General features: G+C 43.7%; 1 protein-coding gene and 1 non-coding gene across 2 annotated transcripts in view; both read right to left on the reverse strand.

Annotated features, from left to right (window-relative positions):
• Positions 1–6,256: 6,256 nt before the first annotated feature.
• LOC146199613 (uncharacterized) overlaps positions 6,257–19,341 on the reverse strand; it is a 79,920-nt gene continuing 66,835 nt past the window's right edge. Inside the window, exons 27-33 of the mRNA XM_084595139.1 lie at positions 18,813–18,926; positions 15,879–15,929; positions 14,530–14,568; positions 14,390–14,434; positions 9,894–9,944; positions 8,375–8,506; positions 6,257–6,546 (exon numbers count right to left, since the gene is read on the reverse strand). Coding sequence (XP_084451265.1) covers positions 6,380–6,546; positions 8,375–8,506; positions 9,894–9,944; positions 14,390–14,434; positions 14,530–14,568; positions 15,879–15,929; positions 18,813–18,926 — 599 coding nt within the window. The 3' untranslated portion in view covers positions 6,257–6,379. The remainder of the gene's footprint in view (positions 6,547–8,374; positions 8,507–9,893; positions 9,945–14,389; positions 14,435–14,529; positions 14,569–15,878; positions 15,930–18,812; positions 18,927–19,341) is intronic.
• TRNAE-CUC (transfer RNA glutamic acid (anticodon CUC)) lies at positions 7,146–7,217 on the reverse strand. The gene has a single exon. It is a non-coding gene; the product is annotated as a tRNA-Glu (tRNA).

Here is a 19,341-nt window from a genome sequence, read left to right on the forward strand (position 1 = left end):
TCGGCACGTACTTTTTTCTTCTACTTTGTGTTTAATTATATCTCCCCTAAAACAGATTACATTACTAATTTCTGTAATTATCCAAGTACATTTAAAAAAAAAGAGAGACAAAGTACCATCCCCAACGCTTTCCTTGGCCTCGCCGACTGTTGGCTTCTTTCCTTCATCAAAACCATTAGTTATGCGGCCGGGCAAATTCCTCTAACGCAAATCTTGCACTAGCGCAGTCCCACGCTATTCGCAGCCAGCCTATCCCGTCTCATCAAAGTCAACACGATCTATTAAGCAAACGTGTTAGCGAACATGATGCACAGCGAGTGCGCCGACCACCGAAGCACATAATAAATCAATGCCGATGGAGCTATTGTACTCGGCTTGACGTTCACCTGGTTGTGCTGGTCGCTCGTTGGCCTGAGCGGCCCCCGTATTTCATGTTAACATCGGCATTGCCGATAAGCAGAATAAAGTTATGCGGCTGCGCCCCCCCCCCCCCCCCAATCATGGCGATATGAATGCTTCCACCATTTCCGTAAAGCAACTATGACCACTGAGACTGTGCACTGCGATGAAAACTTAAACAGAGAGCACCAACTTGACAAGCGAGAAGTCTGTCCTGCCAGCGGTGGATTTCGGGTGCACGTGTTCGCGCGAACAAACTTTTCCCCATAGAAGCGATGCTGCGAGCGGCACAGGCATTTCGTTTCGTTTGTCGGGTTCGCGTGACATTCCGCGTATGGGGAGGTCAGCCTTCCTGACATAGCGGAAAACTGACAATTGTTATCCTTGCCCACTGCAGAGAGTGAAAGTGCTAAAATAACCGTGTTTCACATCTTGCAGTCGGAACGAGGCCCTGGATAAGCTGGCATGCTACCGCGAATCCTTATGAAGTGAGGCTAGTGTTAGTGGTACAGTGACGGCATCAGCATTCCAGTGTGGTGCTGTAATAAGTGACGTGTGCAGCCACAGCAGGGTTGCATTAAAGCTGCCTTTGTCGTTCAACCAGAGTAATTGCTCGTAGCCACCTACCCAGTTAGGTGCACCGAATTTCCCCAAATGTGGCGATGCCTTCGCTACAGCTAATTTGCTCTGTCACTCTACCAATGTTAACTCCCTGGAAGGCAACCAAGTTTGGCATAGTCGAGCACTATCCCGAAGGTAGGCTGCACATGCGGAGTGGACGAGCGAGAGACAGCGACTCTAGTTGGCGACATTCTTGATAGCCATTTAAAGATAAGAAAACAAAATGAAAAAGTGCGCGCACGCATACGCACGTACACGCGGATTAATTTAGCAGTTTGTGGTTAAGTGTTGAGCCACTCGAGTCAAAGTGTCGATATGCTGTGAAATAGTTCTTTTCGTTTACGTCCAGCAAAAATACTTGAAACAAAATAAATTGTGGAGACACTTGATCCGCGTGGTGCCAAGTATGTGGATCCACACGTTCCGAAAGAGCGCTAGGCTGTAACAGGTAAGCCGCAGATGTATGTTTCATCTTTATTTTTCCACAAAGGAATGGTTGGTTGGTTGGTTTGTGGGGTTTAACGTCCCAAAGCAACTCAGGCTATGAGAGACGCCGTAGTGGAGGACTCCGGAAATTTCGACCACCTGGGGTTCTTTAACGTGCACTGACATCGCACAGCACACGGACGCCTTGCTTTTCGCCTCCACCGAAAAGCTGCCGCCGAGGCCGGGATTCGATCCCGCGTCCTTGGGAACAGTAGTCGAGCGCCGTAACCACTGCGCCACCCCGGCGGGGACAAAGGAATGACAGGAGGCCAGGGGAAAAGCCGTGCATCGACGGCTTGTAGTATGTATGTATGTATGTATGTATGTATGTATGTATGTATGTATGTATGTATGTATGTATGTATGTATGTATGTATGTATGTATGTATGTATGTATGTATGTATGTATGTATGTATGTATGTATGTATGTATGTATGTATGTATGTATGTATGTATGTATGTATGTATGTATGTATGTATGTATGTATGTATGTATGTATGTATGTATGTATGTATGTATGTATGTATGTATGTATGTATGTATGTATGTATGTATGTATGTATGTATGTATGTATGTATGTATGTATGTATGTATGTATGTATGTATGTATGTATGTATGTATGTATGTATGTATGTATGTATGTATGTATGTATGTATGTATGTATGTATGTATGTATGTATGTATGTATGTATGTATGTATGTATGTATGTATGTATGTATGTATGTATGTATGTATGTATGTATGTATGTATGTATGTATGTATGTATGTATGTATGTATGTATGTATGTATGTATGTATGTATGTATGTATGTATGTATGTATGTATGTATGTAAATAAGTTTCAGGCACTACACTTCAGTTCTGGAGGGCCTATGAATTCATCCTGTTCGATGATAGAAGTCGTTCATTATGGTGACGTAGGCAGGGTCGCTGCGAGTGAGTGACGCTTGCTAGTGCTTCTCACTGGACTTCATTACAGCCCATGGCAGGAAAATCATCCTTGTCGTTAACATATTGCGGTGGCTATTAACTTTAACCTATCGCAGCATCGCACACACTCAAAAATTGCATGCTTTATCGCACCTAAGGCATTCGATAACACAGGTAAGCTTTGTGGCCACCGCTACAGCAAGTGAAGGTTTCGGTGCCAACATCGCCAGGTACAGTCTTTGTCAAAAGTGTAGAGCCCGAGGGGTCTGCTTCTGAGTCACTTTATGCAGCTTGCAATGCATTTCCAGTGTTCCCAATCTCATGATGGTAAGAAGACTTTTTGTCCTTTCCTCTCCAGTGGGAACGACCTCCACTAATGCTAAGTCAGCGCCACTATCCAGCTCAAAAGCAGACCCCTTGGGCTGTACACTTATGACAAAGGCTGTACAAGCCCCCACATGCTGAGGAGAATGCCACAACATTAGACAAGGACAATAAGCGAATTAAGATGGAAATCTGGACAGACCGGCAGCTGTTCGAAAATGGCGCGTTAAAGCCCATGCGTTTACTTGTCCCTCATACATTTCACGCTGTCGTGTGCGTGATGAAAACAAAATGCATCATTTCGCTTTCGGTAACTTTTCTCCCTCATATTTGTTTCGTGTTTCGCAGTGCTGCAATATTAGGCGCGCAAAGAGAGAGGGAGAGAAAGGGGAATATATCGATGTATATATAGAGCGACAAATAACTGTATCCTGTCATTCTTTTCGCCCTGTGGGCGTACGCTGTCAGCCGCCATCATGAGCATGCCAGCTGTCTACCCGTGCCGACCGGCTTTCGAAAGGCTGGCTTAGCGACCTATCTTCCCACGGCTTGCGTTAGCTTCCGATAGTTCGGATGCGTCGCTGTTTGTCGGCGGATTTGGCTGCCAGCCTAAAGCGGAGCCGTCTGGCGGGGCCTCGTCTGACGCTCTTCGAACAGCCTCTGACGTCCGCCGTTCGGCCAATCTTTGTTTTTCTGTAACACTATTTTTGTCCCCTTGTTTGCTGAGCGAAGGCGTTGATGTTTACTGAGGACCGGCGCATAACTCTTTCAAGATTTTACTTTTTTCTTCTGTCATCCGGCTGAATACTTTCTATTCGCTTCCTGGATTTTTTTCCCCCGAACTTTTCAGAGAACTGAAGCATATGCTTCGCGCGCATATTCTGTCTTTTCAGCGGTAAGCACTTGCCTGTTGTAAACGCTAGGCGCGTGTAGATGCGCCAGTGTTGCTCAATGACTACGCATACGTTCCGCTCGTGATCACAAGGTCGGGAGTTCGACGCCCAGCATTGACGGCTGAATTTAAATGAAGCCGGCGCATAAAAAATGATAATGAACTAATTAAAACTTCTGATAATACGCTAGTAATATATATGACGGTGCACATCAACTGAACCAAAGTATAAGCTAACCTAAAAAGACTATTTGTACACTGCTTTGCATATATACATTGTGAAATCGCAGCTTTTCCATCAATGTGGCCTAAGCTCTAATTTCAACGTTTCAGGCAAATGGAACGTCCTTCACTTTAAAGTACAGTGCTTTTTGCCAGTTGCGTACTCGGCAAAAAATTAATGTGATGGCTTTTTTTTTTCAGTTACTTACGTCGTGTGCATCGTCAAAACTTTAACTGACTCTGGAACCTCTGCAGCTTTGATTTGATAAGAAAGCACTTGTGCGTTACTGCAAGTGTTTCTAACTGTTTTGACAGCCCGTAAGAAAATTTTGTGCACTGGTAAAAACTAACCAATTGGCACTTCTTGCTGAAAAACAAGACAATGAACTTGGTTAAGGCTCCATTATAGGCTGTTTAGGGCAAACAATATTTGTTTTTTATTTAAATCATAGATGACACCTGAAAGAGCTAAGATCCGGCCCTTAGCTCTCGGCCTCAAAATGCCTGATATCTCTCAGCATAATGCTGGGAGTCAATTTCAAATTGCGCGCAACACGAAGTAACAATACGCGAAAAAAGAAAAGAAAAATAAAGGTTTCCATAAAGCAGCTGCCCGCAGGAAAGGCGCTTGCTTTTACAAGAAATGGCGTGCGTTATTATTTGAAGTACATATATACCACAGCGCCCTCCGAATCTCCCTTAACCCCATTTAGCCTCTGCCGAAACCTTTTAAATGGTGTAGTTCAGGAAACAACAGTGCCCCTTCCATAATTGCGTGGCCACACCAGGACAATCACAACACATCTTATCCCATAACTATCCCGAGGTATGATTTGCAAACAGTGCAGACACAGCGATGAACGCTAAGTAAGCATTTCCGAACTCGCACGAGATATGAGGTATCTAAGTGTTACGCCTGTTTTTTTTTTTTTTTTTTTTTTTTTTTTTTTTTTTTTTTTTTTTTCCCCTACCCTGTTGTGTCATGCATTACTGACTTGCCTAAGTAGCCACTACTGGCGTATATCTAGAGCTCACCCGCAACCAATGCAATAAGGACATTTCGTGTGCGTATAGTCTTCCCTCCTTTAGTTGCGCTTTGCTTGAGTCGAGAAATGCATACCCCGAGCTGCTGCTCTTATGGTCATTATTGGTGAGAATTGGACATTCAAAGCCGAATCAACTTGAGTTACAATATAGTCAAGCTACGGTATAACTAACGGTCATATGACTAATAATGAGCATATGGATGGTATGAACACTGTTCACCTATACCTTAGCCCTTGACCTTTGATCTTGGCCTTGCGCTTTGACCGTAGGGTGACTGAGTCGAGTTGCAATGACGCCACGCCATACGAACACGTGGTCTCTGGCTGTGTATAAAAGGCGGCTCACGAAGGCGGGCCATGTGTAACCATGCTTAACAGAGCTTCCGTTCGTATTCCAAGCTTTAACCATTGTAAACCTCCGCAATTTTTCTTTTATTAGTTTCGCAAGAGATCCGGCGAAATTCAATGAAATGAAGCATTAGCAAATAGTCCTTTATCGTCTTTTCCCCAATGACTATTGAAACAGACCTCAATCCATCAAAACATTTAATAACTATATTCGCATATCGTGTCTGCATTTTGTGGACTCCCAGTGAGGTAACTGAATTTACCACCAGAAAAGCCTCAAGCGACTTTTTATTTTTCGCTTCAGTTGTGGACATCATAATTAATTTGAAGCTCGAAACTTACTATTTTCAGCAGCAACAAATACATTGTTATGCTCACGTTTTTTTCACTATTTTATTCTTCAAAAACCTTTATTTTATATTTTCTTCAAGTAAACGAAGTCTAGGTACGCCAAGGATGAATCTTAGGAAACACAGTCACCCATGACTGAAGTGTGTAGCCAAAAAGATCGATATGCGTGTGGCTCTGTAGGTGCCCCTCGTCTTGAGTCATAAAATGCCCTTACTTATTTTTATACAGCGTCAAGTTAGAACGCGGCATATCGACAGCAGGCATCACCGGAAAGCCTGAAAGTTCATTCGGCCTATAAATCCATGACAGAGGAAGAAGAAGCGTGAGTGGGATGTGCGCAGAAGAAAGGGTGTAGGGAGAAACAAAAAACTAGTGTCCGGTTTGTTTGCCTTCACTTACGAAGCTAATAGGGAAGATGGAATATAAAGGAAATGGAGGACAGAGAACAAATTAAGTTAGAAATAAAGAGTGTCAAGCAAGGAAGTAAGGGCTCATCAGCACCTGACAAACCTTCAGAACATGCCTACGAATCATTCGGCACCAATTCGTCGTTAGTACTGTTTACTAATCAAGAACGAAGCTTGGCACTGAGACTAAGATTCGTACAGAACACCGGATAGCCAGCTTGTATATATAAAATGTGCACTTTATTTACGCGGTAGCGGTGCGACGAGCAGCCAGAGGTTCGACGGCTCATTCTTCGCTTGCAAGGAGAAAGAGCCATCCTGGCGGCGTGAATCGTGCTGGTTGCGGTCACCAGAAACTCAGCCACCCGGACTTCTTGGTGGGCTCCGGACGAACGCACTGGGGGAGCTCGGTCTTCCCCAGAGGCAGACCGATGAGCGTTACATCTTCGCTCAGATGCAGCGATTGGTCGACCACAGGCGCCTGTTTACTCGTCAGCAGGGCGAACTGGGTGGCTGCGCAGCGCGCGAGGCACAATTAGCTGTGAGGCGTGCAACATCATGCACGGTCACGGATAATAGTAATAGAGAGATTTAGCTTACCGTGATCCGCGATACGCTACTATGATCCGCCACCGCGCGTTCGACTGCGCATGCCCAGATCCCTTTATCGCCGATAAATGGCGCCACATACTTCATGTCGCCACATAGACTTGCCGCGTCGAGACCAATCAGCTTATTTGCCCCGCCCACGCGCGGTAGAGGGTCACGGTGGCGGATCGCGGTAAGCTAAATCTCTCTAATACCTAATGCAACGGTGAAGCGTTTTAGCATAGTGTAGGACTGCTACTATTACTGCATACCCCTACCGTCAGCTGCCGATGTGCTGGACACAGGCGGCCAGTGGTTGATTTATGCGATACCGCTAGCCGCATAAGACTTTATTAATGAGTCATAATAAATAATTGTGAGTTTAACAGAGCACGGTCTAAAAAACAAAACGACGCCTTGCAATTCTGAGTAATAACCGGCCCAGCCATCTCTTTCATAAAAAGAAATGGATTATGAGAAAAGGACGCGTATGATCATTGTGCAAAAAAAAAAAAAAGACATAGTTCCGACACCGGGAATCGAACCCGGGCCTCCTGGGTGAGAGCCAGGTATCCTAACCACTAGACCATGCCGGAGTTGGCCCAGGAGCTATCTTGTGTACATAAAGTGGCTGTCTAGAATAGAATGCTTGAGGACTTAATAATGCTATTGGAAATTTTGTTGTCGCAAATGAATTATATGCATCAACAGTGGTGTCAAAGCGGTGACTTCGATCATTTTGCGTTGTTACTGAAGTGTCGCTATCTCGCGGTACCTCGAGTCATCTGACTGGTCGAAACGCCGGAACCGGGTGTTGTCATTGCGGAACCGGAAGAGGGGGCAACATAATTTTCCGGCGTTTCCACCAATCAGGTGACTCGAGGTTGGGGAGATAGCGACACTGATGATAACGACGCAAACTCGGAATACTGGCCCTGTTGCCTTTTCTACTAATCTTTCAAGCCGTCATTATCAAGCCCATCACTGCGGCTTCTGCGCGTACTAACCAACACGACAGCAAAAACAAGCGGCAGTGACTATATTTGTGTATCGTGTAATTGTTCTCAAAAATGTACCGCGCTGTGGGCATTCTGCTTTTGAGACACAATAAGGACGACGTGCAGACGAAACTCTGCACTTTGCGACTGACGTGTCGTTTTTGTGAATGAAGGATGGAATGAAATACTTCTGTTTAGCGCAACGATGCGTTGCAGTTAAACCCTCAGAGCGGCATGGCTCTGGCTTGAGAATGCACACGTATTGGCTATATTGTTTGTCTCGCGTACAGTACCCGAAAAGTAAGAGTGAGCTGCCAAGGCTCTGTCAGAGGCCCCCATATGCGCTTCACTCGCCAGATATTTTGCGCTCGTGGTGCAAAACATGGCGTTACTCGAGAAATGTCGTTCAGTTTTGTAATCATGTAGTTCTTGCGCGTGTTTCTATGCAGCCAATTTATAGATTGTGCATGTAATACATTTTCGTTTGACAGCCCTCCGAAGAAGGTACATTTTTCAGAATATCGGGTGTGTTATAGTGTTAGCACCATAGATGTAACCAAAACGCAACTTGCGGTGTGTACTTTTGCGGCATGCTTAATGTGGAAAATGGGTCGAAGTGTGGACAGGAAGAATGAGAGGCACTTTTTTTAAAATCTTAAATTGGCGTGAATAGCCCGATAATGACGATGATTGTGAAAAGCGCAGAAAAGCGGCAATGTGATGAGGTTCAAAGGAACAAAGGCTCGAGAACGTACGTTGCTCGAGGAAGCTGCACTTGCAGGAACTCAGAATGGTGAACTTGACCGCGTCCACGACTTCTCCGTAGAGTCCGGGTGCGACCTCCTGCTTCACGTGCAGCCTGCCCGAGCGACACTTGCGAGCGGCGTCTGTGACAAAGAATACAGCGAGCGCAGCGGACAAGGAGCACCCATTACATTGCTTCCTCAACAGTGCGGGTCGCGCTCAAAAGAAGCAAAGCGATTTTTATTTCAAGCTGCGTGCCACGATAGAACGAGTTCTCAGCTCTTGCTGTGAGGGAGAAAGTGAGCGGAAATAAATTTGAGTGACCACCGCTCTAAGAGTGACCAAAACTATAATCACAATGAACGAAATTTCTGTCATTCTTCTGTAAATAATTCTGTAAATATACGTGAAACTTGGTGTGTTGGCACAAGGGCCGAACACGGAACTGTACCGCAGTATATAATCAAACCGCAATGAATGGCGAATTCACCAAGGACCTTTCAAGCGCACATACAAGTCAAGATGCGTTTCTCAGTGAGCTCGTCACATTATGCGGAACTGCGGTGTGGATTATGAGGGTTATTTCTTCTCAAGAAGCGGTGCGGGCAAAGCTGGTCATCAGAGGTAATCAAGTTCAATGACCAAATATTTTAGCGTTTAACCATTTTTTCCATAAAGTTTTGGTGTACAGTACATTCGGTAGCTTAAATAGAGGGCACGATGTGATTTGGGTGCACCAGTGCCCTTTAGCTCGTAAGCAGAATGAAAATGATTCGACTAGCGCTGCCTATGAATTCCTTTAACCTGAGTGGCGTTACACTGCTACAGCGGTCAACACTTCGTCAGAAAGGCACGGCATATCCTTCATTTTGGATTAGTAGCGACGACTGCAACACCGACACGCGAACGGCGTTTTGGTTCCTCTTCCTCTTATATGAATCGTTCACTGCGGCTATTGCTGTGTGTCGAGCAAGTGATAAGGATTTCTCTATTCTGAAACTCTCTAATCATAGTGAGAGCTTTGTGTTGAAAGGCGCGAAGGTGAGTAAAATGCTTTCCGAGAACGCAGGCCTCGCCCATTTAGGCGTCATGAGTTCGTTGTCTTGGTCTACTCGTTGAAAGGAGGAAGCGCGCACGCTCCCAGCTTACGCGGTCAACCCAGACTTATCGCTAATCAGTTACAGCTGCTGTGAGTCACACCGTGAAAAAAAAAAAAAAAAACACCTTCGCGTGCGTGCGTACTTAGTGTCCGCTGTTACACTTTGTGCGTGACCGACATTCATTTCAACATTTGCATATGCGTCAGCTGAAACCTAGACGCATAGTCAGTGTTTGCTTACTGTAAAAGCAGGCAGCCATCTTCCCCTGCACATTTCCTTGCAAGAATCTGATGGCACTTATACACAACTCAGAGGTCGTATTATCGGCAAAATATTCCTGCTTAGGCGGCACCTGGGGGGAAGGGGGGGGGGGGGGGGGTCAGTTATAGACACAGTAGGGAAACGGTAGAGTGTACAAATAAATTCTTACCAGCATGGCCAACAGTACGGTCCGTCTCAGGAAATTGGTACCGGGACTTAGCTGCAAGAAAAAAAAAAAAAGGGAAACGCGATCTGTCCGCTTTGCAGTGTTATACGTTATAACCACATACCAGACAGTTAATAACATCGTTCAGCAGTTAAATGTTTTATGTTTATTTTAAGATATGAGGTTTGTACCATAATGACAGGATAGTTTTAACGACAAAATAACGAATATTACTTTCAGAAGCTGCTCAGGGGTTGTGAGATATGTTTAGTAAAGGTCTCCGAATCGGTTTTGACCAGCTGGGGATATTTAGCGGGTGCGAAAATATCGGAACATTTCGGAAATATTGGAAATAAGCTTCCTGCGCCTCAGATTGCATTCGGAACTTTGTTCCTCAGCAGCACCAACAGCAACCTAACTGCTTTGTTTTTTTTTTTTCGTCTGGTTCCTTCATTGTTTCCATTCGTGAAAAAATTTTAAAATGATAACAGCGACTTTACTCATCTGTCGTACTGTGTACGTGGTGTAAGCTTTAATGTTTCTTGCGCCATAAATATCGACAGTGACTTGTTGCCTAGCGTGAAAGATTCAAGAAACCTTGAAGGACCATGCTCAAGCGCAAGTGTATAGCATTTACATTTTTTTTTTTACATGATTGTCACATTACATAAGGAGCTGCTCGGTGCTCAAGCGATTTTTTTTTTTTTTGCCTTTCAACAGTGGTTAGTCCTGCTGAGCGTTGGTTTTAAGAGGTTAAGCTGGTGAATTGTTGGCGCCGCACGGTAAAAGCATAAGCATAAAATATGGTGAGAAACAGAGAGAAGAAAAACACAGGTAGACGCCGGCTGCCAAATCTTCTTGGCACTTGTTTTGTAGATATAATTCTTGTTTTTTTCTCGTGATTTATTCTCTGTTAGACTTTCCTCTTTCCTTTTTAGCTCGCTTTTTACGCAACTGCGGTAAATAACCCATTCCTTAGAAAAAAGAAAAAAAGAAACGGCATTGGGGTTGTGAGCCAAATATCACGGATGTGGTTCTGGTTGGTGATAGTTGGCAGGTGGCAGGGCTGCACACTGATTGACCAGTTGGTTGTGTGACGTCACAAGACCACGTGACACGGCTACAGGGCGATTTACGCCCATGCCGGGTCGCGTTTCACATACCGTCGCAGCCTAAGACTGTATGCTAGTGAGAATGGTTGGAATAATAGATGCACATATTAAAAGACAGTGATTAAGAAAGCAGCAAGTGTATCTGCACGAACTAGGGCCCCAAGGGAATCCGGCAAAAAGGAGCTAGTAACCCTTTCGCATCATACTTTTAAAGGCTAAAAAAAGAAGAAAAGGATTACGTTGCCATTTCAGTTATTGAGCTACACGTGTTTCTTGCACGTGACGAAGAACACAAGGCTGATGACCATCGATCACTCTGTATTGCATGATTTCGTAAGTTTTTTATTGACAAAACACCTGGGCGATCAACTAACTGACGTGCGTGAATGCGATCTAGAGTGTGGATTAGCGTCGGTGCGCTTTTGTGATGATCATCAGGGCACATCGCGTGGGCTATGTTTTAGTTTCCCAAATCCTGGTCGCTGCACTCAAAAAGGTGAGCAAAAACAATTTGCTGCGGTAGATTAAATTAGAAGCTGCTGCCAAAGTTGGTTGTCTCCGTTCGATAAGAAAAAAAGAACATGCATTAACATTTGTTGGTTACTGTATTGGGCTGCTTAAGAAGGCAAAACACAGGTCAACATTGAAGACATGTTTGCGTTCTGAAACATTTGTCATCTCTGTTTTTCTTTCTGTTGTAATTCTCTACTAACGCTTGTGATCGAATTAGCATTTTGCTGCCATGTAAAGGAGCCGATTTTGCTACTACGCAGTATCTATACAGTCGATGTTCTGATTTCATTGTAGTGTAGATGAACCCTAGCAGCAGCAAAAAAAAAAAAAAAAAAAAAAAAATCAGAAAAGAAAAAAAAAAGAAATTCAACGCATTCGTGAAAGCGTTCAGAGCTAGCGCGTGAAGTGTTCACCAGGGTAATTGTATGGCTATGTGGTATAATCCCTCCCTTGTCCTCAAGAGCCCCTTTGAACACTTTGCGCAGAAGCCACTCGACTGGTGTTTCGAATCCCTTGCTTCGAAGCTTCGAGTGCCCTCAAATGTACGACAAGCACTACGAGGTTCATTCACACGCGTTGCAGAGCGACTACTTAGTCAAGCGCGCATCGATTCGAACATTCAGACAAGGACTATCGAAACCGGGTTCACGACAACACGAAACCCACTCAGGTGTGAAGGCATTCTTCAAGAGGAAGACGTCAGCGCGCTTTCCGGCGGAAAGGTACAAGTGCGCGTGATATACGACAGCGCGGCATCTTTTTCGTCGCCTCTCCTCTCCGCACGCCGATTGCGTGCACATGCGACCGCAGTGGCGGTGCTTATCATCGCATCCTCGGCTGCTGTGGCCGCACCTTCCCATTCTTGCCGGCAGCCGACCGGAGCAGTTTTTAGAACCGCAACAACACCTTATCTGTGTACAACCTGCGGAGCGGCTCAAGAAGGCCTCCGCGAGACGTTTCCGGCTCAGCACAGACACACACATACCACGATCACAGCTCTTAGATCATATACCAGTTGGGAAACTCCGCATCAAGAAATGACTACTTCTCGGGACCACTTTTGGCGCCATATATGGTGGCGCCATCTAGAGGCGGGCAATGAAAGCTGTTGCCTGTTGTAGCCATTGTGTTCTGAAAAGCGTTTCTTCTTTTTGGCTTCCTTTGCCGTTTAATTTAACGATAACGTGTCTATAAAAAAATAGAGTGTGGTTTGGAAAAGTTAGTGGATGGAGATAAAATAGAAAGTTTTTGCAACTCTCCATTATTAACCTTTGTATTAACACTTTAACATAACAAATCTATTGCTTCGATAATCAATTCCAGCTTTTTGGGACGCACTTTTGTGGGACCGCTGTGTTACAAAAGGCCGAATCTTGTGATGCGTCGCAAAGTTTTGCTTTTGAAGATTGTCCAGCACTTAAGCGGAGCAAAGAGCGGTTAAGACTACAATAGAAAAATTGCGGGAACACACAAGCTGAGTCTTGAGGTTATGACACGACATCGCTAGTTGCCCCCATCTGAGGTTTTCTTTGCGAATCTTCGTGCACGTACATGCATTTTGCAAACCGCTTAATTACGGAGTCCTTAATTTATATTTCAGTTACCTTACACCAGGCTCCCTTTTGATGCCCGCTCCGCTGTTCCCATCTTAGCATCCTCTTTAAGGAAAAGTACACGTGCCCTCATTCCGCCGTGTACCTTCCCCCTCCCTCGTAGCTAACGAGATTGGAGGGGGTTTCCTTTAGAAGGATAAGAGCTGGGGCGGCCCTTATCCCGTCGGTAACATGCCGATGGGAATCTCAAGCAGACATCGGACCAACCACATGCCCGAAGTGTTCCAGACCAGCTGCAGAAGGGGATGTTCGCCACCTGCTGTGGACTTGTGCAGGGACAAGGGCATCAAGGATAAAGATTCGGCAGGAAGTAGGACTAACCGCAACAAGGGAAGAGAACTTCTCTAAATGGCTGGCCGACACCGACAAGAGTGGGAGCCTGCTCCGGATCCTTACCGAAAATAATTTACACGAGTTTCTATAATATGCCTTATGGCAAGCTTGCGAAAAAAAAATATGTACAGTTTAGCATAATTCGTAAGCTCCCACATTACGCGACAGAGCACGCGACATAAATATTAACCCCTGCTTAACCAGGCCTTGCGAACACACCTGCGTGGCTTAGGATTATCATACCTGACTCTGGATCCAAGGGTGTAGAGAGTTCTATTCCCCATAACCTCTCATCTTTTAAACTCCTGCCAACGTGGCCAAGCTACGGGATCTCGTGACATCACACACCCCGACGACCAATCAGCGCCTGGTCATGTCACCTACCAGCAGCATACCTGTGATATTGCGCTCATAACGCAGGACTTCTCAAAAAAAAAAAAAAAAAGGAGCTTTTAACATAAGCGCGCTAAAATCAGTGGTATGCGTTTTTGACAATAAATAGAAAGAGCTACAAACCTACCGAGGGATGAGAAAATTGACTGTTGTGGTGCTGTTTTATAATATGTGGAAAAGTTACGCTGAAAATTTGTTTCCCAGAATTTGTCCGAATGTTTTGTGCATGCGACGCAGACTCTCATTAATTTTTGCACACGAGCCCTTTGTCATCTGCCACTTTCGTCGCCAAAAAGCTCTAACAATGGAAGAGGAGAGGACACAACGCTTTTACGAGTTGGGCGGACTCTTGTGTCTCTTCGCTTTGTGAAAATTGCCCCTGGTTTACCACGTTTCCCCTGTATCTAAAGACATAAAAACGATTGTTACTGCGCCCTTCGATTAGCTACAATGTTTGGAATGTATTTATTTATGTACTTTTATCACAGGACATGAGAAACAATGGCACGTGAAGTGCCCTGTTAACGTCACTCACGGTTTACGTTCACGTTGATCTGGGCGTAAGATCCGTAAGGAACGACTGCAAAAGAGAATCGCCGCATGATTTAGGACGCGTATACAGGTTGCACGTAGGGGTGATTAGGGAGAGATAAAAGAATGCACTGCAAAACATACCAGAAAGGCTGATTTTGGGGGCCCACCAAGGTTGAATTGCTGAGGATAAAATAAAATGCCAGGTGAAAACAAATTTGTAAAATAATTGAGAGTTCCCGCTTCGCAGATCAAATATCAACAAGATGAATACTTGCCAACTTGCCCAGTTTTCTACTCTCGTACCAACTGAATTGGATACATTTTTCTTAGCATTTTCTGGCCTGGTTCTGTGCGCAACCAAAGTCAATGATGGAAAAATATATATCCAGATTTACAGATTTTAAAAGGCTTGAGTATGCCGAAAACGAAATGACGAGGTTGTTAAATTTGTTGCACATTATCTTTACTAATTTGCCGTTTTGGCTTACTTTCTTATCTTTTGTCCAACGCTTTTCGCAGAGTGCAATTTACCTTTTTTTTTCTTTGATAGGAAAAAAATTACTTATGTCTGCTATCACATAAATCTTGCCTATTTTTTATCTGACGGCGAATATGGTAGCAGTAAGCGAGTGAGTTCTTATACGGGCAATCAAGAAAGCTTATAAAGGCATGTCCTCTCGCCGCTGTAAATTATAAAATAAACGAAAAAAAATGTAGCATTACAACAATCAAATTAGCGCAATGATTAACAAAAATAAATTAACCACCAATTTAACAACATATTGAATTAATTTTACTGTTAACTATTTTTCAATACTCCAAGTGTAAGATATCTTTTAAGAAATCTTCATTCGGACGTTGAGATAGTAACTGGATGGAAATATTTGGTAATGTCTTTTAAGAACCTGCACAAACAACATGACTAATAAAAAATACGTTACACAGTCGGCCCCTCGCTCTTTTCTTTATATGCACAACAGCAGTTGTCATTAAATGTAGCGGAGAAGGATGTAAATCTTAGCTTGACCCCACTACCAATAACAAAATTAAAATCATCATATAAACGCAAGCACCAGACTTTAAGCGACGCAATATTTAACCGTGCTGAAAGCAATAAATGAAAAACGGCCGAAGCAAGTGTTGCAAGAGTCATATACTCAAGAAATTGATGACAAGGGCAACGTAAAATGTCCCTGCGAGCTTTCGTGTCGGTCATCAGAATACGCCCCGAAATAAACTGGTGATTTTCTGCTCATTCGCAAACAGCAGTACGTTACGTTACTAATTCATTGGGCCATTCAAGCTGCCCTGCAGCCTGTAGGAACGATGGCATTTGCAGATGTGACGCTGCGAGTTTGGAAATGATAAGGCTCGCGTCATTGTGGCGCAGATTGATCAATTTGAACACGTTATCATCGGTGGTATGACCCGCAATATATCATAGTTTCCTTTCTAGTCCAGTTGAAACAAAGTCACACGAAAAGACTTACCGGAGTCGGTGCTTGATGAGAAGGCATCGTCCGGAATGCTCACCACGGCAGCTGTCGGAGAAGGCGGAAGACAGAATGAAGCGCGCATTTCAAAGTACCTCATGTCTGTTGCTTCCCTTTGCGTTGATCAGATGGAGGATCTACAGCACATCATGTTTAAATGTGAAACCATGCAACAGGCGGAGGGCCTGCAGATTACCACTTCGGAACAGTGGGAGGCCGCATTGGTTAGCTCTGATCAAGGCCGGCAACACGCTTTCACGGCCTGGGCCAAGGATGTCGTCGAGCGCTATCGAGCGACGGCCAACCCTGGGGCGGCTTGAGGAGAAGCGTCCTCTCACGAAGAAAGAATACTCCAATTTCTCCTCAATAAAGTTCCTTACTCCTCCTAGCTCTACTTCCCTGGCCGTTCTTCTCAAGCACGCTGAGCGGCTACAGAAATGCTCCAAACCACGGTTTATGAAAGCAGTTTACTTGCATACGTGTTCCTGTGCGAATATACTGAGAAGCAAGAAAATATTTTCGTGTTATAAAATAATAAAGAAATTTATATTTCACTGTACTTTGATATGTTTAAGGGAAATAGGCAACTGAGGACATCCCGCGGCAAGCGCAGTTTTCCATGAACAGTGTACAGATACGGCAAAAATGACTTTTTTTTTGTCACTCTTTCTAGCGTTGTGTTCATCGAAAAAAAAAAAAAAGTGTATATGCCCCTGATTGAATAACAATAAAAATATTTACACTTATATCAGCTAGGCCTGCGAATGTTCGTAGAAAAATGAGCAGTCGTGCGAAAACATTGAAACGCCGTCCTCAGCACTCTGGTACGTTGCTCTAGCTGTTGGAGACAGAGCCGTAGCTAACAAAAAGACGCAACACTGATCCCCAGGTAGTCGAAATTACTCCGTAGCCCTCCACTACAGCCCCCTTTTATGTCTTTCCGCCTTCACTCCCACCTTCCTCCCTTCCCTTAAGGTGTGGTTCAGGTGCCCACAGAAATAAGTGTGACAGATACTGCGTCTTTCCTTTCCGGTGAACCAATTATTATTATTATTATTATTATTATTATTATTATTATTATTATTATTATTATTATTATTATTATTATTATTATTATTATTATTATTATTATTATTATTATTATTATTATTATTATTATTATTATCTCTACAAAAGGGTTGCAACAAGAAACAAAGTAATAGTTTTGTGATCGTCAAATTATACTCACAGAAAAATGATCAAAACGATTAAAACGTGTCAGGATATGAGCGCGACAGCTACTCTAGATACTCATGATCCATAGAACCCGGGATCAGACATTAGGCATGGTTTGCTGGAGCCTGAGCGTCGCCCAGGCCATGTATAAACATTATGAACGCCTCAATATAATTCGGCTTGATCGCGGCACTAAACCCTTCATCCCGATGAAACTGACAGTAACAGGATGGTACATGGCGACGCTGTGGACACTGCTTTTGAAAAAGCCGTAAACAAATACGGTGGTTTTTTTTTTCGAACATCGTATCAATAAAGGACATATATTATTTAATCAAAAACATATTCGAATCATTTTCAATGTTTTGAACATACGCAATTTGAATCGATATAATAATTTTATAACGGAATATTAGAATGGAATACACAAAATTTTCGAATATTTGCACATCATTACCAGCTTGTACACTTGTACTTTTTTTTTTTATTGAGCGCGATGCATGAATCGGTCAATATGTAATCTAGAATTAGCAGTATTGCGGCAGAATTGCGAAACGGCTAGAAAAAAAAAAAAAAAAAAAAAAAAAAACGAACCGCAAGCAGTTACTAACCAGTGAATATTCTCCGTTCCTATGGGTTGGTTCTGGCCGGTGGGCAGATCAGCCAATAATTGTAGCGGGGCTAACTGACAGGTTTGTGATAGCTTTTGTGACATACTTGAGGTGTGATCTGTGTGTTATTCGGCTCCCAGTGCGTTCGGTTAAGTTAACGATGCCACAACAATTCCTGTCATAACACCGTACTCTGTTCCCGATGCATCATGAAACTAGATTCCTGACTTCAATTCTGAACTGTGCTGAAATTACGCGCGTGTTGAATCTAAATTGACCGTATGCCTAAGTGTAATCTGAGGCTTTCGAGGCCATCAAGTCAGAGCTCACCGTAGTTGTCACAAATGTGGGTGTAGTTTGAGCGGGAGGCCGAATCAAAATGCCTTCACGAAGTGTTAACACACGCACTATCAAGCCACTAGAAACTAAATAATGAGGTCACATTCTATCTGTAATGCATAATGAACGCTTTTTGGCTTGTTCAATCGCTCGCTGTCGTTTGTGGCTGTGATCATGAAAGACAAAAAAGTTAATTCTAATAGCTGGATCAAGTGCGCCAAAAGAGAGGAAGAAGGACGACTTCAATAAACAATCTGAATGCAGGATGCAATACAGATTTTTCAATAATAATAATAATAATAATAATAATAATAATAATAATAATAATAATAATAATAATAATAATAATAATAATAATAATAATAATAATAATAATAATAATAATAATAATAATAATAATAATAATAATAATAATAATAATCTGTATTTTATCCTGCATTCAGATTGTTTATTGAAGTCGTCCTTCTTCCTCTCTTTTGGCGCACTTGATCCAGCTATTAGAATTAACTTTTTTGTCTTTCATGATCACAGCCACAAACGACAGCGAGCGATTGAACAAGCAAAAGCCGTTTATTAGGCATTTTTCAAAGAGTTACATTTTAGGAAAAGTAGAAAACTGTCCCTGTATTCCGCTTACTGGGTCTTGCTTGATTTGTTAGCGCTACCGAGAATAAGAAATAAATAGCCCCGAATCCGAATTTAAGCAGACTTCGACTTCAACGCACGAGACGCAATTAGACATACCACCGACATACCACCGACATACCATAAGTTGACTTGCAGTACTGTGTGACGGTGGCAGCCGGCTCTTCCGACGCGTCAATGCAGACTGGACAAGTGGCCTGTATGTTCTCCGGACATGGGCCCTCGTCAGCGGCATCTGTGTGATCGATAGTTTGTGAGACGGTTAAAACACAGACGAACAAAAAAATGCACTTAGCGAGTGCCGCGGCTAGCGACACACACACACACACACACACACACACACACACACACACACACACACACACACACACACACACACACACACACACACACACACACACACACACACACACACACACACACACACACACACACACACACACACACACACACACACACACACACACACACACACACACACACACACACACACACACACACACACACACACACACACACACACACACACACACACACACACACACACACACACACACACACACACACACACACACACACACACCACACACACACACACACACACACACACACACACACACACACACACACACACACACACACACACACAC

Source organism: Amblyomma maculatum, chromosome 2, assembly GCF_055883805.1.
Source record: "Amblyomma maculatum isolate TAMU_Amacu chromosome 2, ASM5588380v1, whole genome shotgun sequence".
NCBI lineage: Eukaryota > Metazoa > Arthropoda > Arachnida > Ixodida > Ixodidae > Amblyomma > Amblyomma maculatum.